Source organism: Malus sylvestris, chromosome 3 (genome assembly GCF_916048215.2).
Source record: "Malus sylvestris chromosome 3, drMalSylv7.2, whole genome shotgun sequence".
NCBI classification, from domain to species: domain Eukaryota; kingdom Viridiplantae; phylum Streptophyta; class Magnoliopsida; order Rosales; family Rosaceae; genus Malus; species Malus sylvestris.
The window spans coordinates 4,878,677-4,904,255 of NC_062262.1; the positions used below are offsets into that span (position 1 = coordinate 4,878,677).

Sequence of the window (25,579 nt, forward strand, 5' to 3'; positions counted from 1 at the left end):
GAACAACAAAATGGTTGAAATGATTTTCAATTATTCTTAAGAAATAATATTGTGATTTTAATTACGATACTATCTCTTAGTAATATATTAAATTATTTAAACCTAACATTCGTCGATCCAATTGATTTGGGATAAAAGAGGATAAGGATTGAATTCGTATCCCATAGCTGGAAACCATGAATGCATGTTGTATTTTGGATAATAAAGGGATTTGTTATCATCATCAGAATGGGATAAAACTGCAAGTGAGATTTGATAAACAAGATTGGTGATGATTATGACCAAGTAGTAATCCTGATGTTGCACACATTCCAAGTGGTGCACGTGGGTTTGGAGATAAAAGGATTGGATTCATGCATGTACGTAGGGAATTGAGAGACCATTTTCCATGCAATTTGTGAATGGGTGATAAGATATGGTGCATGGTGCCTAGGAAGTTGAAGTTGGCTACAATTCTAAGAACGAGTCTTATCAGGAGACTAGTGTATCTAGTCTCAATACAAGGAAAATTGCAGTCGCCAACTATTCTAAGATATCAAGATGATGACAAAGGCTTTTATGATAATTATCTCGGAGTATTTTGCTTTGGGCCGAAATTGCACGGGTTGGCTAGTAAATACATCACTGCTATAAATACAAAGCGTTGTGCAACGTGGAAGAGATCTCGAATTCAACATACAAAACTGCCTTGCGCAAACCCTCTCAACAACTTTGAGATTTTTTTATTTTCTTTTTCACCAACACATCTTCAGTTTGGATAAACAACACTGTGAAGGCAACCGGCGAACATCTTCAGTTTGGATAAACAGCACTGCGTCGAGGCTGACTGGTTATCTATCCAAGTCTCGGTCGAGAAGGATTTTTGAATCCTTATTGGCAGAGGTCATCTCATTAGCCTTTTCGGCGAAGTGAATTGTTACAAGTTATTACATTCGGCACATTGAAAGCCGAATTTAATATTGAACTTCGCAGAACTAGCAGCCTTGTCTTCAGGTTCTAGAACCCGAAGGCCGAGAGTGTTCCTTCCTCGGCCGCAGTCGCGAGATTTAGAAGTCAGCAGCGCACCCAACTCAACATTAGCATATTTTACTCCTCAGCCGAGCTCGGCCGACGAGTTGGCATGCCCCACATTCAACCGAAGGACGTAGTTAGCTCATAGATTACTCGGCCTGCGCGCCACGCAGGCTTGGTAATTTTTAAGGTCAACAGTACTGCATTTGTTCATCATGAATCATATGTCTTGATAGAATCATTTTCCTAGTTGCAACATATAACTCCCTTGTACCCCATATCATACCTAAGAAAAACACATTGCACATATCTTGCATGCAACTTATTTGAATTGTAAGTCCTCAGAAAGGGATATACTGCAGTTCCAAAAAATTTTAAATTTTATAACTTAGGAACTTTGTCAAACAACACTTGATATGGTGACTTCATTTCCAGCACCTTACTTGGCATTCTATTAATTAAGAAAATTGCATAAGAACAAGCATGAAACCAGAATGATACAGACAAATTTGCTCCAGAAATTAGAGTAAGTGCTGTCTCTATTAAGTGTCTATACTTTATCTCAGAAATACAATTTTGTTGAGGGGTATGTGGAAATGAAATTATATGAACAATCCCCTTCGACTCTAGAAAATTAGTAAAGACTTTACTCATGCACTCTAGACCCGGCAGTTTCTGACACGACACGAAAACGACACGAAAATAACGGGTTTCGGGCCAACACGATAACTTATCGGGTCATTATCAGGTGACTCGTTAATAACGGGTTCTTAACGGGTATACACGTGGGTAACACGTGGGTAACTTGTTTCGACCCGTTAAGAAAAAATTTATTTTGATAATTTTAAAGTTTAATTACTAAAAGATTTCTTATAAAATACAATAGTCATATTAATATATACAATATATTCTATATTAAATATATAGTTTTGTATTATTATTCTATATAAGTTTAAAAAAAAAGTTTTAGTCATTATTTATTTTTATTATGAGAGTTCCTTATTATCATTACTAGGATAAATTTTACTTAACATGTTGTTGTCCAAAATTAAAATAAACTAATATAGTATTTGTATAGGCAAGAACTAAGAAGACATACATACAAGTATGAAAAATGTGAAAGAATATATAAACACTCGTGATTTACACTTACATTATCGTTCAGATTTTTAAAAATCCTCCAAACCTTCATGAATAATGTTTTTTATTTGAGGGAAAAATTAATAAAATTAATAATAATTATTGTAAAAGTGTAAAAAATGTAAAAAAAATATACAATCACTCATAGTGACAAACTTTACAACTTTCATGAAGGGGTCAACTTCGAAATCCAAGAGTATAATTCATAAACCTTAAATTTATATAGTTTGTAGAAACTTTATAAACATCAAGCAATATTTTCACTAACCGTAAAACTCTGAATATAATATCAACGATCCAAACCGTTCATCTTCCTGCATCCTCTAATAGATCAAGTTTTCAAAAAAGAAAATCTGAAAACAACAAAATTTGATGAGAACAATGAAGCGTAAATGTAAACAACAATCAACGGTTAAATTTTGATTTATGATTTATATGATTATAGTGGCGAATTTCGAAGTTAAGCTCTTCATGAAAGTTGTAAAACTTGTCATTACGAGCGTTTATATATTTTTTCTATATTTTTTTACACTTCTACATTAATTAAAAAACTATTAAAGACTTTAGGTAAGTGAAAATATACTTAAAAGAAAAATGTGTTTTATGTTTTGGATGTGACAATATGATATGTATATACTTATTTAGTATTATGTTTTTCATTTGATTATTTATTGGTTTAAAATATATTTTCCTTAATGGGTAATGGGTCGGGTCATATTACCTGTTAATGGGTCGGGTCATTTTACCCGTTTATTTTAACGGGTGTTACACGACACGATCCATTAAGATATCGAGTATGACACGAAAACGACACGAACACAGACAACACGACACAAATGCCAGGTCTAATGTACTCTCCTCCTCCATCAGTTTGCGAATATTTAATGGAAGTATGGAACTGATTAAGCACAAAGGCATGAAATTTCACAAATGCATTCACTGCTTCAGATCTATTAATCAGAGGAAAAATCCACAGAAACCTTAAATATTCATCAATGAAACTAATGTAATATTTATATCCTTCAATTGACATTTTTTGGAGAAAGCCCCCATACATCTGAATGTACTCTTTCAAACATAAAACTTGCACTACTATGTTTTACAGGAAATGATTGCCTACACATTTTGCTTGAAATACATGATGAACATACTGACTATGAAGAATCTATGGTAACTGGTACTTAGGGCTGGTTTGGTATTGCTGTACTTAGAAAAAAAGATGCTGTGAGAATAAGCGGTTGTGCTGTGAGAATAAGCGGCTGTGAAATAAATCAGCAGAGTGTTTGGTAAACTTTTTTGTAAAAGTGCTTTTGGGAAAAAAAAGCAGTCTGATAGTGGGTCTTTTCATTAAAGGAGCAATGTAGCTCTGTGTGCTTTGAAAAAAAGCCAGTTTTCCAAAGCTGCAAATAACAGCTTTGGCTTTTTCCTTTGATTTCAGCTTATTCTCACAGCAGCTTCCAAAATAAGCCATTTTTTTCAGTTTACCACAACAACAACAACAACAACAAAGCCTTTTCCCACTAAGTGGGGTCGGCTATATGAATCCTAAAATGCCATTGCGCTCGGTTTTGTGTCATGTCCTCCGTTAGATCCAAGTACTCAAGTCTTTTCTTAGGGTCTCTTCCAAAGTTTTCCTAGGTTTTCCTCTACCCCTTCGGCCCTGAACCTCTGTCCCGTAGTCACATTTTCGAACCGGAGCGTCAGTAGGCTTTCTTTGCACATGTCCAAACCACCAGAACCGATTTTCTCTCATATTTCCTTCAATTTTGGCTACTCCTACTTTACCTCGGATATCCTCATTCTCAATCTTATCCTTTATCGTGTGCCCATACATCCCACGAAGCATCCTCATCTCCGCTACACCCATTTTGTGTACGTGTTGATGTTTCACCGCCCAACATTTTGTGCCATACAACATCGCTGGCCTTATTGCCGTCCTATAAAATTTTCCCTTGAGCTTCAGTGGCCTACGACGGTCACACAACACGCCGGATGCACTCTTACACTTCATCTATCCAGCTTGTATTCTATGGTTGAGATCTCCATCTAATTCTCCGTTCTCTTGCAAGATAGATCCTAGGTAGCGAAAACGGTCACTTTTTGTGATCTTCGCTAGATTGCTCCGGTCATTAGTGTGGATAAGTATATAAATGGATAGAGATAGGAAAGCAAACACAAGATGTACGTGGTTCACCCAGATTGGCTACATCCACGGAATAGAGGAGTTCTCATTAATGTGAAGGGTTTACACAAGTACATAGGTTCAAGCTCTCCTTTAGTGAGTACAAGTGAATGATTTAGTACAAATGACATTAGGAAATATTGTGGGAGAATGATCTCGTAACCACAAAACTTCTAAGTACCGGAGTGTGGTATCGTCTTGACTTGCCTTATCTGTCTCATAGGTAGATGTGGCATCTTCTCTGGAAGTACTCTTCCTCCATCCAGGGGTGGTATCTGTAACTGGTGGAGATGCACAAGGTAATGTATCAATTTCACTTGAAGCTTACTTGTAGTTTCAGGCTTGGTCAAGCGCGATACAAACCATGTAGTAGGAGTCCCCCAAGTCGCCGGGCTAGGGGATCTGCTGAAAGAGGTGACAGACAAGGTAAGCAATCAGAGCTCCGGCTGATTGTTCACATTCTCCCTATCTTGCAGGCAGCATGAAGGATAAAGAGAAGAAAAATGAGAAGAGATGATATGGGATACTTTTGCTTTTGAAGAAATAACTTTCCACAGGCTTATTCTTGAACCGGGCTGGAGGGTTTTCTGGTTTCCTCCAGAGTATAAGGCCGACTGAAGAATTTAAGGGTCAAAACAAGTCCATCAAATCTAGAGTACGTTCGACCCTGCTGATATGTGATACTTTTGCTTTTGACAGAGTAGTGGATGTATCGGCAAGTGTGCTGTTACGCTTGTCTCCACATGCTTCCTTGTATCCTTCTCACTTGCCCTATCTGTTCCTCAGGCAGATGCGGTATCTTCCCTGGAAGCATAAGATGTTGAAGATGAGTACTCAAGAGCAATGTCAGGTAAGTAATCAGGTAAGGGTTCCAGGCAGTCAGTTCCTGGCTGGAAGCTTGATTCCAAGTGCTGACTGATTGCTCTCTTTCTCCTTGTCTTGCAGGTAAGAACAAGGCCAAAGGAAAAGACAGGGAAAAAGCATGATATGGGATACTCTTGCTTTTAACCCTGATGATATGAGATATTCTTGCTCTAGTATAGCTTGTTTACAGAGGTATTATCGGGGGGAAAGAAAGCTGAATATTTCGAAAGGCTTCGTTGGGAGTGCCCTCTCAGATAAGAGAAAGGGTTGAGCATTTTTGCAGGTCTGCCTGTCCGTTAGGGATGAAGGTCGACATATATAGGAGTCTCCCTAACATCAAGTAATAATGCTATTCCTTTACCCTGCTTGGTCATAGCACGGTAGTGGGAGCTGCCAGCTTCACATGTTTTAACTCTGTCAGAGCACTTTGAAAAAGTGGTCTGTGGTATCTGGAAAGCTGATGTTACGTGTGAAGATTACAGACAAGCTTTATCCAAGGAGATCCAGCTCTTGAAGTTGGGAAAGTTGTGCCTCTTCGGTTTTCGAACAAGCAATCATGTCGGGGATCTGGCTCTCGAGATTCGGAGAACGATGCCTCTTCGATTTTTGAGAAAGCAATCCTGCTGGGGGTCTGGCTCTCGAGATTCGGAGAGCAGTGTCTCTTCGATTTTTGAGAAAGTAATCATGTTGGGAGTCTGGCTCTCGAGATTCGAAGGGCGGTGCCTCTTCGATTTTGGAGCAAGCAATCTTGTTGGGAGTGTTTTCTCGAATGTGAGTAAAGGTTGGGCATGTTTGCTAGTCTACCATGCCACGAAGCACAGAGGTTGACACACAGGGACTTTCCAATTATTCAGCAGTGGTACTGTTCCTTTACCCTCTCTTCGATTTTTGAGAAAGTAATCATGTTGGGAGTCTGGCTCTCGAGATTCGGAGGGCGGTGCCTCTTCGATTTTGGAGCAAGCAATCTTGTTGGGAGTGTTTTCTCGAATGTGAGTAAAGGTTGGGCATGTTTGATAGTCTACCTTGCCACGAAGCACAAAGGTTGACACACAGGGACTTTCCAATTATCCAGCAGTGGTACTGTTCCTTTACCCTCTCTTCGATTTTTAAGAAAGTAATCATGTTGGGAGTCTGGCTCTCGAGATTCAGAGGGCGGTGCCTCTTCGATTTTGGAGCCTGCAATCCTGTTGGGAGTGTTTTCTCGAATGTGAGTAAAGGTTGGGCATGTTTGCTAGTCTACCTTGCCACGAAGCACAGAGGTTGACACACCGGGACTTTCCAATTATCCAGCAGTGGTACTGTTCCTTTACCCTTGTGGGTAATAATATGGTAGCTAGACCTTCAAAATTTATGTGTCTAAACTTTGTTAGTGTTGTTTCTTTGCAATTCTTTTACCCTTCTTGGTCAGAGCGATGTAGCGGGAGCTGCAAGCTTCACGTGTCACAACTTTGTCAGAGAACTTTGGCAAAGTTATCTGTGGTACCCATGAGTTACTGTTGCGTGTGGGAAGTGGGTGATTGAACAGTACGATTCATGTGCTTTCTACTTCGCCAGAAATCTTCGACAGAATGCCCATAATTTCCGCAAAGCTGAGTGTGCATGTGACAGGTGCTGACAAGGCTGGAAAAGTAGGTGCCTCTTCGATTTCTGAGATCGGCCCTCATGGTCTCTTAGCAGCCCAGCTTTTGAGAAAGCAAGCTTCTTCAATTTCTGAGATCAACCTTCGTGGTCTTTGAGCAGCCCAGCTTTTGAGAAAGCAAACGCCTCTTCGATTTCTAAGCAGGCGCCTCTTCGATTTCTGAAGCTTCGTCGAGTGCAGATTTTTATAGGGGCTGACATTAAGTTCCAAAGCACACTTGAATATCCACCAGTAGAAGCTCCATTCTTGCACTTCTAAGATCTTGATTTGTCCGACCTCTTCTCTCTTCAACACCTTTGAAAATGTCTGGCCCCTTCGACCGTCGTTTTGACTTGAACCTTGTTGAAGAGGCAGCCCCGCCTTCTCCAGACAACATATGGCGCCCATCCTTCGTCTCCCCTACTAGTCCTCTTACCGTTGGGGATTCCGTGATGAAGAATGATATGACCGCTGCGGTAGTGGCCAGGAACCTTCTCACTCCCAAAGATAACAGACTACTTTCCAAACGGTCTGATGAGTTGGTTGTTAAGGATTCTCTGGCTCTCAGTGTTCAGTGTGCAGGTTCTGTGTCTAATATGGCCCAACGCCTATTTGCTCGAACCCGCCAAGTTGAATCATTGACGGCTGAAGTGATGAGTCTCAAACAGGAGATTAGAGGGCTCAAGCATGAGAATAAACAGTTGCACCAGCTCGCACATGACTATGCTACAAACATGAAGAGGAAGCTTGACCAGATTAAGGAATCTGATGGTCAGGTTTTACTTGATCATCAGAGATTTGTGGGTTTGTTCCAAAGGCATTTATTGCCTTCGTCTTCTGGGGCTGTACCGCGTAATGAAGCTCCAAATGATCAACCTCTGATGCCTCATCCTTCTAGGGTTTTGTCCAGTACTGAGGCTCCGAATGATCCCCCTCCGGTGCCTTCTCTTTCTAGGGCTCTACCGACTGCTGAGACTTCTCCTAAGCAACCTTTGTGAAGGCTCCCTCTTGTTTGTTTATTTTGACTCAAGTATATGTACATATTTGTAACTTATCGGGGATATCAATAAATAAGCTTTCCTTCATTTCAACGTATTGTGTTAAATACACCAAAGCCTTCTTCGCTAAGTTCTTTGAATTTTTTTTGTTGAAGCTTGTATGTTGAAGCTTTGTGAGTGGAGCATGTAGGTTGAGGTAGTGTTCCCTTAATTTCCCGAGTGAGGAAAACTTCTCGGTTGGAGACTTGGAAAATCCAAGTCACTGAGTGGGATCGGCTATATGAATCTTAGAACGCCATTGTGTTCTGTCCTGTGTCATGTCCTCCGTTAGATCCAAGTACTCTAAGTCTTTTTTTAGGGTCTCTTCCAAAGTTTTCCTAGGTCTTCCTCTACCCCTTCGGCCCTGAACCTCTGTCCTATAGTCGTATCTTCTAATCGGAGCGTCAGTATGCCTTCTTTGCACATGTCCAAACCACCGTAACCGATTTTCTCTCATCTTTCCTTCAATTTCGGCTACTCCTACTTTACCCCGGATATCCTCATTCCTAATCTGATCCTTTCTTGTGTGCCCACACATCCAACAAAGCATCCTCATCTCCGCTACACCCATTTTGTGTACGTGTTGATGCTTCACCGCCCAACATTCTGTGCCATACAGCATCGCCGGCCTTATTGCCGTCCTATAAAATTTTCCCTTAAGCTTCAGTGGCATACGGCGGTCACACAACACGCCGGATGCACTCTTCCACTTCATCCATCCAGCTTGTATTCTATGGTTGAGATCTCCATCTAATTCTCCGTTCTTTTGCAAGATAGATCCTAGGTAACGAAAACAGTCGCTCTTTGGTATTTCTTTGGTTTTTCAGTTTACCAAACACCTAAAATCCTCACAGCTTTTTTTCATGGGTGCTTTTTTTTTAATCACCTCACTCCCAAACCACCCATTAAGCTGACTTTAACATAGTTGGTAATATCTCTTCAGATGGATGAAATCCCCATCACTCAACTTCGATCTTGAAAACATTGTCATATGTATGGTAAAGAGATCCCCATCACTCATTCCTTGTTAGAAAATCACATTGGTTACCTTGTCCTATATGAAAAACACACAATCATCACAAATAAACCAGCATCCATTATCATGACACAATTTCTTCACTGATAAAAGATTGACAGCAATATTGGGAACACATAAAACATTTTTCAAGTATAAGAAAGTTGTTGGAGTAAGTAATGTTGTTGAACCAATATGTTTCACATCCAAACCTTGATCATTGCCTATGATTATCTTTTCTTCTCCATTATAAGCAGCGACTTGATTAAGAGTATTGACATTGGCTGTCATGTGATGTGTGGCACCAGTGTCCAACACCCATGTATCAACAGCAGAAAACCCATGTGGTTATGAATCATCTCTTTGTTGAGTAAAGCCCTATGAACCTTGAGTAGACATTGCAGTGATTGTTGATGGTGGTGGTGGTGCTCCCTGATAAGTATAGTTATTCCTATGATAGCAGTCCAAAGCGGCATGGCCTTTCTTTCCACATATCTGGCATACCAAGAGTTGATATTGAATGACATTTGAACCATATGAACTTCTAAAATGACAATTAAGAGTAGTATGTCCTATTCGAAAGCGAATCTGGCATTTAGGTGTAATAGAGGATCTAAAATTTGTATTGCCATTCCAACTCTGCCAAGTAGATCCATTTTTAGAACCACTATTTGAAGACTGACCACTAAAACCAGATTGTGATCCCTTGCCCTGATAAGAAGAAAAGCCACTATTGCCCTTGTATTTGTTACCAAAGTATGGTTTAGGGTTCCTATTTGAATTGAATGTCCCACGATTATTCTGAGAATTGAAAGGTCTTTGATTGTTCCCAATGAATCCATAGCCTCCCTGATAGTTGTTTGCTGCACCCATAGCAGAGCTTTCACCTTGATAAGTGCCATTCCCTTGATATGTACCAGTGCCAAAACCTCATTGATAGCTATTTTATCCCATGTTAGAACTCTTACCCTGATACATCCCATTGAAGCCATTGGACCTGTCACCATTAGATTTGTCACCATTTATATACATTGCAGACATTGTATTTGTGAGAGATGTAATACTGAACTCAATAGTCAATTCAACACTAAGAAGTTGAGCCCTGAAATCCTTTAGAGACATAGGATTTTCCCTTGCCCATATCACTGTCATAATCATGTGAAACTCCTGTGACAAACCAGTTAATGCAGCAATAATAAGATCATTTTCTGACACCCTTTCACCTGCAGAAATTAATTGATCTCTTATAGTCTTCAATCTCAGCAAAAACTTGTCAACATAATCACCTTCTTTTTGTGCAGTATGAAATTCAGTTTTTAGCTGATTAATTCGTGAGATTGAAACAGTTGCAAACCGATCTCGCAATGCACTCCATGCTTCCTGTGATGTTTTACACCCAATAACATGCTCCATGGCATCATCAGATAACATAGCAATTAACAGGCTAAGTAAAGCCATATCCTTTTTCACCTAGTTCTTGTATGCAGTAGTGAACTCCTTGGTAACTCCAGTTTCAGAACGAATTACAAATTTTGGTGGACATGGATTATCACCAGTAAAGAAATCGAACAAATCATATCCACACAGAACTGATTGAAACTGAAAACTCCATTTAACAAAGTTATCATCTTGTAATTTCACAATTAGCATTCCTAGAAGTCCTTCAATCTTCACAGATTCCACTGTACACTTAGACATCATGCTTACTACTACCAAATTCTTATATGGCCACAATCAAGAAAGTTCAATAGAGAACTCCACCATCACAGATATCAAGATTACACACCAACAAGACTCTTTCAAGTTTACAATTAAGAACAAGACTTCGTCGACAAACAGCCTTCAACACACCAAGATTCAATCAAGAAAGCAGAACCCTCTTCGACAATCGGCCTTCAAAGAAGAGAGATGACTAAACAACAATATGGCAATCGGCCTTCAATCAAGATTTCATACTCCGGCAATCGGCCTTTAATGGAGTAATAAGCAAATACAAATCAACAAGAAATGACTATCACCTTATAATTCTTCACAATTTTGAACAAATAATGGCAATTGGCCTTATAAGCAAACAATTCATCAATCCAAAAATAGATACTCACTAACACACATTATCAAACAGTTGGAGTGCACATACCTTTTCTCTGTTGAAACCCCATGATTCAATCACCTAGAAACTGCACCGAGAACAACAAATCATCTAAACCAACAGAAGAACGACAAATCGCGAGGCGGAAAAACGGAAAATCACCACGGATCGACCCCCGGCGATGATACCATATTAACAATAAGCTATGAATGGCAGTAAAAGGAGAAGAATGAAAAGAAGAACAATCACAGAATGTTTAGAGAGGGAATGAATGACCAAAGATTGCATTACTCGAATGAATTACAGAGAAAAGGAAGTCAGTATTTATACATCTATCATTTGCTTCAGAGATAAGCAACTGACTAACTAGAGCAACTAACTAACTAACTTCCTTATATTTCTACAATCTTAACAAACACCCTAACTGCCTTGTTCATATGTCACCTAACTGCCTTGCTGATGTGTAAACATCCATGCTGACATGTATCCAAAACAATGCTGATGTGTATATATCAGTTAACAACATGAAGGCCTCCTTGGACTCTCTAGCAAGTGTTAGACCTAAATTACTTGTAATTAACAAGGCAAACGAGTATCACAGTTATTAGTGCTTGGTTAAGGGAAAGAGAGAACATAACTTTTTCTTGTTTGACCCGTAGTTCAAGTCTCAGATAAATGAGAGTGCTAACTGCTAAGGAGACCCACCCATCCAACAACGACGAAAGTTGGCATTAGTGATTTGACCGTGTCTTCGCTCTTTCTCAAAAATAAATTTTTTCATGCATTTTTTTATCATTTTATAGTTTAACGTTAATTTTCATGTTAATATTATTACACATTGTGTCAAAAGTGTGAAGTGTCAAAGAGTTCATGAAGAATTTAATTTTTGAGAGAGTCCCCTTAACATTTCTCCAAATATATTCTTAACAACAAACAAAATTAATCAGAAACTTGATCTCACTTTGCCATTCAAAACCCTAGGAAATTATTAACAATAATACTTGCCGCACAAATCTCACCTTATTCATTACCAACATTAATATCAAAACTGGGGTATCATAGACTGCATAAATTACTCACAGGTTCTTTTTGGATTAATATATATCGGGAGTAAATCCGTCACACCATTTGAAATTAAAACACCAAATATTTTTCTTATTGTTGTTCTTTAAAAAGTATGCGGATCAACTCAGGCAATAACTCTAATAGCAAAGATTTACCTCCATGCGTACATAAGAGTTTGACTCAAACTCTCCTAATTCTCCTCCTATAGTGAAATTAGGTCAATTTTGGTTACTAGGGCTTGTTATTGTTAAGATGAATAAAGAAAGCGAATTGAAAGAGAGGAAATTGAGCAAAATCAAAGATAATTGCAATTGTATTTCACTATAATCGCAGTAGCTTTATTGCCATCTTATATCTCTTTACAATATTTACAACTGCCCTTCTAAGTTCTAACAATACTACCCATACACTTAAAAGAAACACAACCTTTCATGCTCTAATTGTTTCAAATTTCAAATAAACAAATTTGGTTGCCGGATGCACGAGTGGCACAAATGTTATTTGTGTAAGGCTTATTAATTGAAATGCTCTTTGAAATTGTCATTTAGTCTCAGTTTATTCTCTGAAACTGGTTTTGTCTCATTTTGCCTACTGAAATTGACATTGTTAACTCTTTTAGTCTCACTTCACCCCATGCCCTTAAATAAAAATTAAATTTAAGGGTATTTTAGACATTTTAGTTTTTACACATTTATTTACCTCTAGCCTACACATTAAACCAATTTCAATTCCATTTTTAACAATTCTAATTCAAATTCATGAGTTTTGGGTCTTTTTAAAAATAAATTATTTAATAAATAGAAAAGTTCCAAGAAATAAAATCATTATATCAATAAAAATAAGGGTTATATTTTTGTTCGTAGAGTTATTTCACTTGCAAGACATACATGTATTGGCTCGAAACTTTGCACTTGAAACACATTGCAACAGAAAAGAAACATGATAAGTTTCACCCTTAAAAGATTATTTCAAATCAGTTGCACAAAATATAATCTAAAAAAAAAATCATTAAGCTATCATGTCCAAAATACTCGCCCCCCCCCCCCCAAAACAAAAAATCATCTAAAGCAACTGTGCATTGTTTGTAACCAAAAGTTTCACATTGTTACTCGGAATTTTTCTATTGACTAAATAATTTATTTTAAAAAGGCCCTAACTCATGAGGTTTGAATTAGAGTTGTCAAAAATGGAAATGAGATTAGTTTAGTGTGTAACCTACAGATAAATAGATGTGTAAAATGTAAAAAGTCTAAAATACCCTTTAATTTAATAGTTCTTAAACAAAATGGGGTGAAGTGAGACAAAAGGAGTTGAAAATGTTAGTTTCAGAGGGTAAAGTAAGACAAAACCAGTTTCAAGCGTTAAACTGAGACTAAACGGCAGTTTTCAGGAGGCATTTTAATTAATAAGCCTTTGTAGACACACCCCTTTTTATCTTTCACAATCTTTTCAATTTTCGGTAATCAGATCGAATGAATTAAAGGTATGTTGATAGCATCACCCTGTCTAATTTCCAAATAATTTTAGTATTTTTCTGGTTGGCCATGGAAGCACTTGATTTGGGCCGACATTAATGGCGAAGTATAGGGCCATAAATGGGCCTCATAAAATAAGATCAGACAGTGTCATGCAGCAAGAAGATGGGAGTTGACAAAATCATATAACAATTGCAAATGCTTTTTAACTAATAAGCATGATGCATGCCCAAAAGTTTGAGCTGATATGTCACACATGCATTTGATTCAACAATAAGCTATCACACGAAGTTGAGTAAGATTATGTCGCATCATTTATTCTTCATTTAACAGAGGAAAAATAATAATTGATTAATTATGTTAAGAAATTGATATGCACACATTTTCAGTATTGACACATTCTCCGCATTGACAAATTAACTTCACCTAGTTGATTTGGTTCCAGTGTTCAGAACAAGGTGCACTTGTTCCTCTTCCTTAAACTTCAGACAAGTACACTACACACTTATCTTCCTATATTCTTTTGCGATTCACGAGAGATTGATAGAGAAAGAGGAACAATGAACCCGGGATAGGGAAGTTCCTCTCCAATCGTGGCTAATTATATATGTTTATTCAGGTAAGCATGCATGACAAGGAAAAGCTAATTGAGATGTAATTAACAGCTTAATATATAACGTGCATTAATTTCACTATATCCAAGTAACAATCTGATCACAATTAAGCAAATTGGTGATCATACATTTGTTTACAATGCATAAGCAAACCAAAACTTAATGAAATTCCCTACGAAACAACTTAATGAAGGGTGCATAGCAACCTCTAGTTGAAAATTTTGACCCATCATAGTCCTCGTACTGATGATGATGATGAATCCTTGAATCAGCAAAACCCTTCGGGCTTGACATCGATCTACCTCGTGCCAGAAATTTCGTCGGTGTTACTGGAGAAGATGGCACTGAATAGTACGTTGTTGAATACACTGATGACGACGAAGACGAAGAAGATGAAGGAGATGCTGATGAAAAGGCTGGTGCTGATGATGGGGTTGATGCTTTTCTTGAAGTAGTACTAGTACTACGCATTTTGGGGAAAATAGTGTGTAAAAGAAGAGAGCTTTTTGAGTTCTTTTTCCTTGGGTGTATTTTCGGGGAATCGTAAAAATATGAAGGTGGGGGTGTAAGAGGAGGTAGACGACTAGGGTTTCGGAGGAACTTGGCTTTAGGAGTACCTGGTTGTGATTCCCAAGTGAATGGAACTGAAACAAAGGCAGAGGCTCCTCCATGGTATTGATCTTCAAGTGCTAATGAGAAGTTATCCATAAATTCTTGTTTGGGTGCTTAGAGAGCTTGTCGTGCTTGGGGTTGAAGCAATTGTTTGCTTCAGTATTAATTATAAGTGTCTTACTAATATCCTAGATATATGTATGCAAGGGGCAGAGTGGAATAATCTCATGCCTCTTTTGCTAATTTAAAGGATCGATTTGTGCCTTAAAATTGTCTGCATGTGTTTGTCTAACATGCTGATGTATGACTTAGATTAGTTTTTCTTATATAAAAATAGGAGGGGGTTGAAAAATTTGTTAGTGAAACATAAAAATATAATTTTATGGATTGAGAGTTATATAATTGATCATGACCGGCCAACTAATACATATTACATAAAGGTCGTACCCAGTGCACAAGGCTCCCGCTTTATGCAGGGTCTGGAAGAGGTGAATGTCGGCTAGCCTTACCCCCATTTATGGAGAGGCTGCTTCCAAGTCTCGAACCCGAGACCTACCGCTCATGGGCGAAGGCACTTGCCATCGCATCAAGTGCAACCTCCAAACATAAAAAAATAAAATAAAAGATTAATTCCATGTTTAGTTTTCATCATTAGTTATAATCTAGATTTAGAGCTCATTTGGATGTACTTTTAAAATGACTAAAAACGCTTTTGTTGAAAATATTTTTGGAACTAATTCTTAGTAAAAATGCAAGTATATTCTGGAAAAGCACTTAAAGTGCTTCCTGGAAGAAGCACATAACTGGTGCTTCTTGCAGAAAGCACTTTAAGTGCTTTTGGAACAAAAAAAAAATCTCTAAAAGCGCTTTCAGTCATTTTAAAAGCACATTCAAATAAACCCTTAGATAGCTACCACATGCACATTAATTAAAAACCCAGTAAACCGTCTAGGTTTGCTAAATCAACTGCTAATTAATTTTGTTAGCCTTTTTTTTCATATATATATACATATACCAAATTAATCAAATGTTCATTTTTAATGGTTTATACTAATAATAGACGACATTTTACCGCATTGATAGAAAGTAATAATACTTATGCACCTTAGTGAGGATACGATTTCTATTGACGCACTAACTCTATGGTTGGTAAAAAAAAATGGTTTATACTAATGTAAGTGTGTAAAAAAGTCAGCTGAAACATACGTATTGTATACAGCAACTTGCTTACTCCTTTTCGCTTTCATCTCATCAAAAGAGGTATGACCATCATTTTGCTGCATTCTTAATGCCTTTGTTTTGGCTTGCCCTCAGCCGTTTTGGCTGTTTTGTTTCTCGACTCTTGCCTTTGTGCCCTTTTATGAAAACATTTGTACTTTTATGAAAACATTTTTCGATACAAACAACTTGGAGCATGCGATATCGAACATAAGACCTCATATGCAAAAAGTGTACTAATTGCTTAAGTTACAAGCCCTTCGTATATTTGCAATTAGTTTAAGCTTGATAATCATGTGCTTAACCGTTAAAAAAATGCATTTATATAACTTCAACCGATCCACTGCAGAATTTATGCAGATGCAGTAGAGGCTTGAACCTTAAAGCCAGGTACGTCCAGGTGCCATCCATTTGCCTCACTCACTGACTTGCTCATTTGCTTTAATTCTGAATAGATTAATATATAGACCCTAGAAATTTAATCATCGTTTAAGTATCGTAGTGGCCTTTTGCGAACCTTTTGAGACATTTTCCTACTATTATTGCCCTATGAGCGGCGACTTCGGCGATCTGTTGATCAATCTTAGTCTGCTAAAATCTACTATTATTTAAGATTGCCCACATAATTAAAAAATATAAGGCATATTGATTTCAATTATTTAGTCAATCTATTGGAATTGACAAACATTTAAACAATTTCAAGTTCTTATTTTCAAACAGTTTAAAATTATTCGAGAAATTTTTAGATCTTGGAATTTGTAAGATGCATGGGTTGAGTTAATTAGCCTCTATTGACAAGTTGGATTGATAAGCACCTAAGGAAGCTTTGTCCTAAACAAGTTTGATCTTGTGTTTAATTATGTAGTAATTAATCTTCCTCAATTAAATCAAACTACTACGATTGATAATTGTCATGTTTACAAGAACCAATGGAGAAGTCGGTGTCTAAATAAGAGGGCACCGACCGGTCTAATGTTTTTTTATCATAAGATATTATCTACATTAAGTTGGATGAGGGTGGGTTTAGCCTCACAATGGGCTAGTAATATTGTGGTTCAAATTTGTCTTTAACGAAAATCGAACTTAAAACCTTTTATTTACAAATGAAGAGGAATTCCACTCAACCATAGTACTAATTGACCTAAACGGTCTAATGTTTACCAAACAGTTTTCGATGCTTTATTGACTCAGCACACCAAAAAAAAAAAAGTTACCTTGTGTGGCGAATGATCAAACGACTTAGATCAACGAAAAAATTACGGAGACTATTCAATGCCGCAGCTGACCATTCACGGCTTGTTCTATGTGCCTGCAACTGGTCCCTGACCTTTTCACTTCCTCATTGAACAACCATGCAAAAAATTTGGAAGGGTTTTGAGTTTTAGATGGTAATTATAATTGAATTTAGAGCGCATATAAGTCTATTTAGTTGAGTTTTCTGCTATGGTTGAATTTTTTTTATAAAAACTGTAATTTTTTAATTGGGTAGCCAAATTTTGGCTATAACGATAAAAATCCCTAATTAACAAGGAAAGACAAGTAGAATCCTAAATTGACTAATTTGTGAGAGGGACGTCATTCTCTTCTTGAAAAATATGAGCAACGAGAAACCACCATGTGCTGTAAAAGGGAATGACAATTTTTTCAACGAGTCTAGAGCGTCCACGGAGGGGAAAATGAGCTAGAAGAGACGTAAGATATCACACTGGAAGAGTCACTAGTTTCAAGCAACATAGTTTGCCAACCACACGGATGCCCTCCACAGTAAGGATGGACATCATGAAGCTCCATGTAGAAAGAAGTATGATGCCTCCAAACTTTGAGAGAAATCACCACGAAAATAACTTGCAAAGTTTTGAAAGCCCTCACCACAAGTCGCAAAATCTAGGTTACCCTCAACGAGCCCATCTGTATTCACTTTGACCCAAGCATACATAGAAGAATGCCAAAGAAAGGAAACAATAGAAGGAGAGCTAAACAACTCAGCTAAAATCCCCGACATGACCGAAAGAATGCTCCAAAACCTCTAATCCAAGCCAAAGTAGAACAACATATGTGTAAAAGGGAAAGAGGGTCGTTTTCAAACTTCATTTTATTACGCATTTTCCAAATATCCATTAGCAAGAGAAACCTCGAAGCAACCCATATATTTCAAATCTGTGGAGAAAAGTGTTTTGATATAAAAGAGAGTCAGAGATTTGAAATAGAGCTAGTAAGTACAAAACAGTGCCAAATTTAGCAGCAAATAAAAACCAAGCATGTTATGCAAACTCACAACTTATAAATATGTGATCAATGGATTCTGAGTTGCAGTAACATAATTGGTAGATTGGTACCAAAGGAGGACATTTACGTTGTAGTTGATCCTATGTTGGAAGCTTATCGAAAAGTATCTTAAAAAAAAAAAAGGTTTTTAAATCAACAAATGATGTTCCTTATCAATATAGGAAGCAGTACTCATTTTCTCATACTAATAATGTTTGAGACCTTGGTGCGAAATAGAGAAGCATTGAACTCGAGAACACTACCAATCTTTGAAATAGGTGTACCCAATCACTTATCAATCCAAAAGAGAGTTACTAGAACGAGAATTTTGAAACAAAAATAGGGAGAATTGATTAAGTTTTGATGCATTGAACAACCCTAATAAGCTTGAACAAAATTGAAATTAATTAGTTGCTAACATGCTTGGATGCCTCACTAACCAAGTAAATTAGTATTTCAGTTAAGGAACCCTTCCACATGGAATCTCACATGTAGATTGATGCAATACATAGTTGGAAACAAATTATTTTAGTCTCTCAAGAACTTGAATTGCTTTGATGTATTGGACTATTTTCTATCTGATAAAACACTGTGCTTGCAGTTCTATTAGACAATTAAAAACTGCAATTGGAATTGTTTGCATTGCATATGTGATGTGAGCTTCAAGTGCCAAAATTGGTTTTTGACACCTATTTTCCACCGCCAACCAAATCTCTCCATGCTTTTACGATGTCAACCATTATCCTTAAAAACCTTTCTTTCTGCATGTAATTATATAATAATAAGGATTCGATCTAAAAATCAAATTATAATATGATAATTCCCAATATAAGGTTGTCGAATGAGAACGTTCTGGATTAGCATGACACTGAAGTCCATTTATATTCAATTAACATATACACAGTCACATTGATGCTCAATTTATTTTAAATTAATGCAAGTTAAATTACTTTCGAGTTGTCCCACTTTCAATAACGGATCTAAAGATTTTTTTCTTAAAAGAACAAAGATTGAGAAGAATTTGTGCTCGACCCAATCTGAATCTCTCAACATTCATATCCATAAAAAACATCGAAGAAAGATGCTAGGATACTTTGATGAGAGACATGAATTTTCAGAGGGAGCGATAACTTTCATTAGCACTTATCTGATTCCGTCATTGCTCATTCTTTAGATATTTTCTTTCAAATCATTTTCTCTTTACCGTCAAATTAAAATTGAATTGTGTGTAGCAATTTTTCATTGTTTTGACAAAGATACTTTTGTATATGGGTGATATTGTAAGTATCCTATCAATCCTTTTTAGTAGCTATTTGCTCTAGATACGACTCATTTGGAAATATTTTTAAAATAATTGAAAGTGTTTTTCTTGAAATTAATTTTGTGTTTCAAAAGCATTTAAAATATTTTTTCAGAATACCAAACATTCAAAACACAAATTTTACCAACTTAAAAAGTAAATTAAATGAAAAACCTACAAATCCTAGCGTGTATAGGTCGGCACACACGCACACAACAAACCTACTTCGCATGGGCTCAGACGTAGGCCCGCGCGTTCTGGGTCACCGGGTTTCTGGCAGAGGTAATATTATTATTATTATTATTTGTTTGGTCAAGTCGTCTAAGTAATCTTTATTAATTAATAAAATTTTCTTTACCAATGAAAGGAGGATGAAAAGATAAATTAATTTTTTATTATAAAAAAATGATGAGAAATAATATAATTTTATAGATCTAAATTTTACTATTTTTTTATTAAACTTCATCTACAAGTAATGTTAAAATACCTTTAATATTTATATAAAAAAAAAAAAAAAAAAACCTCTCACTCTCCCATGTTCTCTCTCTCCCTTTCTCATTCTTATATAAAAAAAAATGTGTTCTTACACATAAAATATATAAGCAAATGTTAATATTAATTAATTATATGGCCTACGTCTGAGCCCATGCGAAGTAGGTTGGTTGGGTGTGCGTGCCTACCTATACACGCTAGGATTTGTAGGTTTTTCATTTATTTTATTTTACTTTATGTGCATGAACATATTTTTTTAGAAAATAAAAGGAAAAGAGAGAGGGAGAGAGAAAATAGGGGAGTGAGAGGTTTTTGTTTATGTTTTTTTTATTATTATTAATATAAATAATGAAAATATTTTAACATTATTTATAGATGAGATTTTAATAAAAAATAATAAAATTTAGACATATAAAATTATATTATTATTTATCATTTTTTTATGTTATAGGAGAATAATTTATCTTTTTACTGACAAATTTTTTTATATTAATTAGTAGATTAGTAGAAATAAAAACCGAAGGGTTTACGTCATTATTTTTTTTCAAGTAAAGTTTGATGTTAATATTTTGAATTCGAGCACAGCCTCCTGCTCTTCTCTCTCTCCTTTTCTTGGTTCGCAGGATCTTCTCCTTCGTCAACAAAAAGGTATGATTTCCAATTTTCCTTTTATGTTATATATTGTTTTTCATAGTTTTTTAGCTTTGAGAATTGATCGAAACATCTAGAGGGAATTGGAATTTTCCGTTGAGAATTAAGCCGGATTAGTTTTGATCAAAAGAATATCGAAGAATTAATTGCTAGTTATTTCATGGAGATTTGTTGTTTTATAACATTTTTCTGATTCCTCTGCTTAATCGGCGGGTTACTAATTTTGTTGTTGAATAAAAGTTTGAACTTTGAATCAGGGTGTGTTATCAATCTTTCGTCAAATTAGAGCTTTTTTGATGTATTATGTGTAATTGTTTCAAGGGGTTAGTTTCAATTCATGGAAAATTAACAAAGATTGTAGCTTTTTCGTGTTTTAATCGCTGTCCTGTTTCCGACTTTTTTAGGTTTGGCTTTACAAATTTGAGCTAAATTTTGGGTAATTGTGTGGAAGATCGTTGCGTTACGGGTTTTTCTTGCATAATTCATCATTACATTGGAAGCAAAAACCCGGGGAATGCTGAAAGATGTGCCATAGCGTGCCGGACTCTGCCTCACAACTCCATGAGGTTGTGCCTAGAATCGAACTGTCCTTCTTGATTCTTGCTGGTGAGGGACCTGTAAATCAAAGCTGGTTTGCTCTCGGATTCCAGAAGCAAGTTGGGCCTTCTATTATGCACACAGCGCCAGTTGTGTTAATGCATGACCATTGTGAAGATGGTTGACGGTTGAGCTTCTTGTGGTATTATAAACTCCTGCACTGTATATTGTGGATCATATAGATCGTAACCGCGGGAGGAAATTGTGTATTTATTGTTTATTAGGTTTTGATTGGGATGGAGAATAAATCGCATGTGCTGATGCAAAGATATGAGTTGGGGAGATTGTTGGGTCAAGGGACTTTTGCCAGGGTTCACTATGCAAGGAGCTTGATAACGAATCAGGGTGTGGCCATTAAGGTTATTGACAAAGAAAAGATTATGAAGGTCGGGTTGATGGATCAGATCAAGCGAGAAATATCTGTTATGAGACTGGTTAGACACCCTAATATTATACACCTCTATGAAGTCATGGCAACCAAAACTAAGATATACTTTGTCATTGAATATGCTAAAGGCGGTGAGCTATTTAACAAGGTTGCTAAAGGAAAGCTGAAGGAGGACGTTGCAAGGAAATATTTTTCGCAGCTAATCGATGCTCTTGATTTCTGTCATAGTAGGGGTGTTTATCATCGGGATATAAAACCGGAGAACTTGTTGCTCGATGAGAATGATAATTTGAAGATCTCTGATTTTGGGTTAAGTGCCCTCGCTGAAAGCAAGCGCCAAGATGGGCTACTCCACACCACCTGTGGTACTCCTGCCTATGTTGCTCCGGAAGTTATTAACAGGAGAGGCTACGATGGTGTGAAAGCTGATATTTGGTCTTGTGGAGTTGTCTTGTATGTCTTATTGGCAGGCTGTCTACCATTTCAAGATTCAAATTTGATGGAGATGTACCGGAAGATTGGGAAAGCAGAATTTAAATGCCCAAATTTTTTCTCACCGGAAGCACGTAGGCTACTGTACAGGATGTTGGATCCAAATCCCAATTCTAGGATTTCCATAGCCAAAGTTGGGGAAAGTTCTTGGTACAGAAAGGGACCATACTCCAAAAATATGAAATCTGAAATAGGAAACAAGGATGCGGCTCGTATGAGTGCAGAAGCTTCCGGTTCCAGTGAGAATAGTATGGCTTCTGAGGAAAAGCAAGAACCAGGGAGACCTCCAAACATGAATGCTTTTGATATTATCTCCCTTTCTGCCGGATTTGATCTGTCTGGCTTGTTCGAAAAAGATCCTTTTCACAGAGTAGTAAGATTCACTTCCAGACAACCTGCTACCGTCATCATCTCCAAGTTAGAAGAAATGGCTAAGCAACTGGAGCTGAAAGTGAAGAAAAAGGATGATGGATTGTTGAAAATTGATGGATTAAAGGAAGGTAGAAAGGGGATTTTGTCCATAGATGCAGAGATATTTGAAATCACTCCAACTTTTCATCTGGTCGAGGTGAAGAAATCAAGTGGGGATACATTGGAATTCCAGAAGATGTTGGACGACATAAGACCTGCTCTTCGAGACATAGTCTGGGTTTGGCAAGGTGAGGAAGAGCAACAGCTGCAGGAAGAGCAGCAACAGCAACAACAACCAGAAATCCCGCCGCAGCAACAAGAACAGCTGCCTCAGCATCCTCCACGACAGTAACAAGTTGCCGGCATTCCCATGGTATCTTATTTTTGTTTGTACATTTTACAGTCTGCTAAGTTTTCAACTTTGTATTGTCCTTGCAATTGTCATGACCGTCTTAATAAACTTGTTCTTCTTTGTATATGTACATGACTACAATGATTATGATTGTATGAAACTCTGATTATTGTTTTCGACATGGTTCTGCATTTTTCGTGCAACCATGTTCCATCCATGAATTTCGTTACCCGTTCGACATCGATTTTCAGCTGGGTATATGCCGCTACTGCGTTCTCTTCTTTCTGAGACTACTAGTTGGTTTACCAAAACCAAATTTCTGGTTGAAAGTTAAGTACAAGAGGGATGGTTTTCCTTTGTGTGCCCCTATGGGAACATTTTCTCCTGACCTGCTAGTCCAACTGCTTATTGGATACTTCCAACTCCAAGCGTATTGATTGCAATTGGCAAAAAATATTAGGTGAAAGCGTGGAATATCTAGCCATTAGGATACACCACGTGTGGGATCAGATGTATATACTCAATGCTGATGTGTAGACTTACTAGTCTCGTAGACACGTGTCACAGTTTCAACGGGGAAGAGAGGAGGAGATATCACTAGATCAGGGGGCTTTTTTGCTTACTATTATAATATAGTGTATGGTCGCTATACACTTTATCATTTACCATGTGTCTTTTCACTTAACATTAGTTTTTTTTTTTTTTTCAAAATTGAAAAATGAACATTCAGTAGCATATGGTCTAATTTCTTAGTAGATAGAATGTTGGTTTCTACTCATGCGTTCTAGGTTCAAAATTGTCCCATCTCCTAAATTATTGTAATAGCTTTGAACATTTTCTCTCCCATTAATAATAATAATTTTCTTAAAAAAAAAAAAAAGAAAATGAAATTTAATAATAAAATTAACCATAGTTAGGTGAAAGGACACGTAACAAATGATGAAATGTATGATGAGCATATACTATAGTTTATAGTGGTAGTTTATAGTGGTGAGAAAAAATTCACTCCTACATCAGGGTGAAGTAGGATTCTCTTCCCTTCTATTTTCATCTCCATTCCTCCCCTCCTCTCACATATTGCTTTTTGTCTTATTGTTTCTATAAAAATATCAATATAAGATGTTGACGTGGTTAAACCGTAACCGTTCAAATAGGAGGGGAGATAATCCTCCTCCCATCAGGGTTTAGGGGGACGAACAAAAACAGACCACTTGTATCTTGAGAAAGCACATTGGAGGAAATATGGATAAGAGGGGTTATTAGATCATATATTTATACCTTATTCGTGTATAATCACATTTGTAAGTGATGCATAGAGTCAACATTCAATGAGATAAATTTATTAATTGAATTAGCATGTACACATCATTTGCTATGATCCCCCTCCCTTTTTTTTGGCTTCAAATAAATACCACTCTTTATTTTTTTTCACCAAAAATAATTTAATTTAACTAATCTAAATTGTGGAGAGAGGAATACGAACTCGGGTGCCTAAGGTGAGCACATCATCTCTAGCTAACGTTGATGTCCTCGCATCCATCATACCCAAGTAACCCCACTCACAATCACTCAACCAAAACAACAACAGAAAGAAGAAACAAAGTCCACTTGTTCCTGTACGATCGAAAACACAAGAAAACACACAACATTAATCACTTAACTCCGGGCTGGTTTGGTATTGCTGTGCTTTGAAAAAAAGCTGCTGTGAGAATAAGCGGCTGTGAAATAAAGCCAGTAGTGTGTTTGGTAAACTTTTTTGTGAAAGTGCTTTTGGAAAAAAAATCAGGATGATAGTGTGTCTTTTCATTAAAGGAGCACTGTAGCTCCGTGTGCTTTGAAAAAACTGGCTTTTTTTCAAAGCAGCAAATAGCAGCTTCAGCTTTTCCTTTGATTTTCAGCTTATTCTCACAGCAACTTCCAAAATAAGCCCTTTTTTTTCAGTTTACCAAACACAAAAATGACCCTCAGCTTTTTTTCACAGTGGCTTTTTTTAAAATCACCTCAATCCCAAACGGGGCCTCCATCTCTTCTTCTGGAGTTACTGTTACCTATGGAGAATCATTCCCTTGTGCCGTTGGGTTTTCGCCTCATACCCACCGATCAAGAGCTCGTTGGCCACTTTCTCTACAACTTTTTGGAGAACATACCGCTATTGCCGCCACACAACACCCTTATACATGAGTGCAACATCTTCGGCAACAAATCAAAACCCTCGGAGATTTGGGAAGCCTATGGAGGAACTCAACTTGCTGATGATCAATCGGCCTTGTATTTCTTCTCTGAGCTCAAGAGGCTAAACACCAAGGGTACCGCAAGAAGTTAAAGAATGAGCAGGTTTTGGAGAAAGAAAATAAAACTAACTCAAAATGTAAGGCAGCTAAAACCAGTTTGCAGTACTCGCAGTTATCAAAGCAGGGCAGTACAAGTAGAAAGATTGTTATTCCAATAAAAACTCAAAAGGTTGAACAAAGATTAATTTGGATCTAATTTGATCCCAATCAGTCACATGATTAAAGAATATCTAACTTTAGGCGGAAAGAAAAGAAATGAAGAAACCTGGAGAGCAACGAGTCAGTTGTCAAACCATAGATTTCCCATGGACGCTTTGCCATTGTGCTCTCGCATTTAATGCCTTGGATTCACATTGAATCTGCATGAAATGGCATATAGGAGTCATGAAAGGTACAATTA

General features: G+C 37.1%; 3 protein-coding genes across 7 annotated transcripts; 2 read left to right on the forward strand and 1 right to left on the reverse strand.

Annotated features, from left to right (window-relative positions):
- The first annotated feature begins 4,387 nt into the window (after window positions 1–4,387).
- On the forward strand, window positions 4,388–8,105 carry LOC126617340 (uncharacterized). Of its 3 annotated transcripts, none has more exons than XM_050285375.1 (2): window positions 4,388–6,196; window positions 6,415–8,105. In XM_050285375.1, exon 2 carries the CDS (start codon window positions 7,139–7,141, stop codon window positions 7,811–7,813), a length of 675 nt encoding a protein of 224 aa, XP_050141332.1. In that variant the 5' UTR covers window positions 4,388–6,196; window positions 6,415–7,138; the 3' UTR covers window positions 7,814–8,105. The 3 variants fall into 3 exon arrangements, with proteins under 3 accessions (XP_050141332.1, XP_050141334.1, XP_050141333.1); XM_050285377.1 differs by having other exon boundaries at window positions 4,388–6,020; window positions 6,457–8,105; XM_050285376.1 differs by having other exon boundaries at window positions 4,388–5,978.
- A 652-nt stretch (window positions 8,106–8,757) lies between these two features.
- LOC126617342 (uncharacterized) lies at window positions 8,758–11,405 on the reverse strand. 3 transcript variants are annotated; one of them, XM_050285378.1, is made up of 2 exons: window positions 11,005–11,236; window positions 8,758–9,864 (listed from the first exon to the last, which is right to left on the reverse strand). In XM_050285378.1, the coding sequence occupies exons 1-2, from the start codon at window positions 11,024–11,026 to the stop codon at window positions 9,440–9,442; spliced, it is 447 nt and encodes a 148-aa protein (XP_050141335.1). In that variant the 5' UTR covers window positions 11,027–11,236; the 3' UTR covers window positions 8,758–9,439. The 3 variants fall into 3 exon arrangements, 2 of the variants coding, with proteins under 2 accessions (XP_050141335.1, XP_050141336.1); XR_007621336.1 differs by having other exon boundaries at window positions 9,630–10,836; window positions 11,005–11,405; XM_050285379.1 differs by having other exon boundaries at window positions 9,630–10,090; window positions 11,005–11,266.
- A 9,078-nt stretch (window positions 11,406–20,483) lies between these two features.
- On the forward strand, window positions 20,484–23,101 carry LOC126615679 (CBL-interacting serine/threonine-protein kinase 10-like). The gene is made up of 2 exons (XM_050283548.1): window positions 20,484–20,645; window positions 21,053–23,101. The coding sequence occupies exon 2, from the start codon at window positions 21,482–21,484 to the stop codon at window positions 22,886–22,888; it is 1,407 nt and encodes a 468-aa protein (XP_050139505.1). The 5' UTR covers window positions 20,484–20,645; window positions 21,053–21,481; the 3' UTR covers window positions 22,889–23,101.
- The last annotated feature ends 2,478 nt before the right edge of the window (window positions 23,102–25,579 follow it).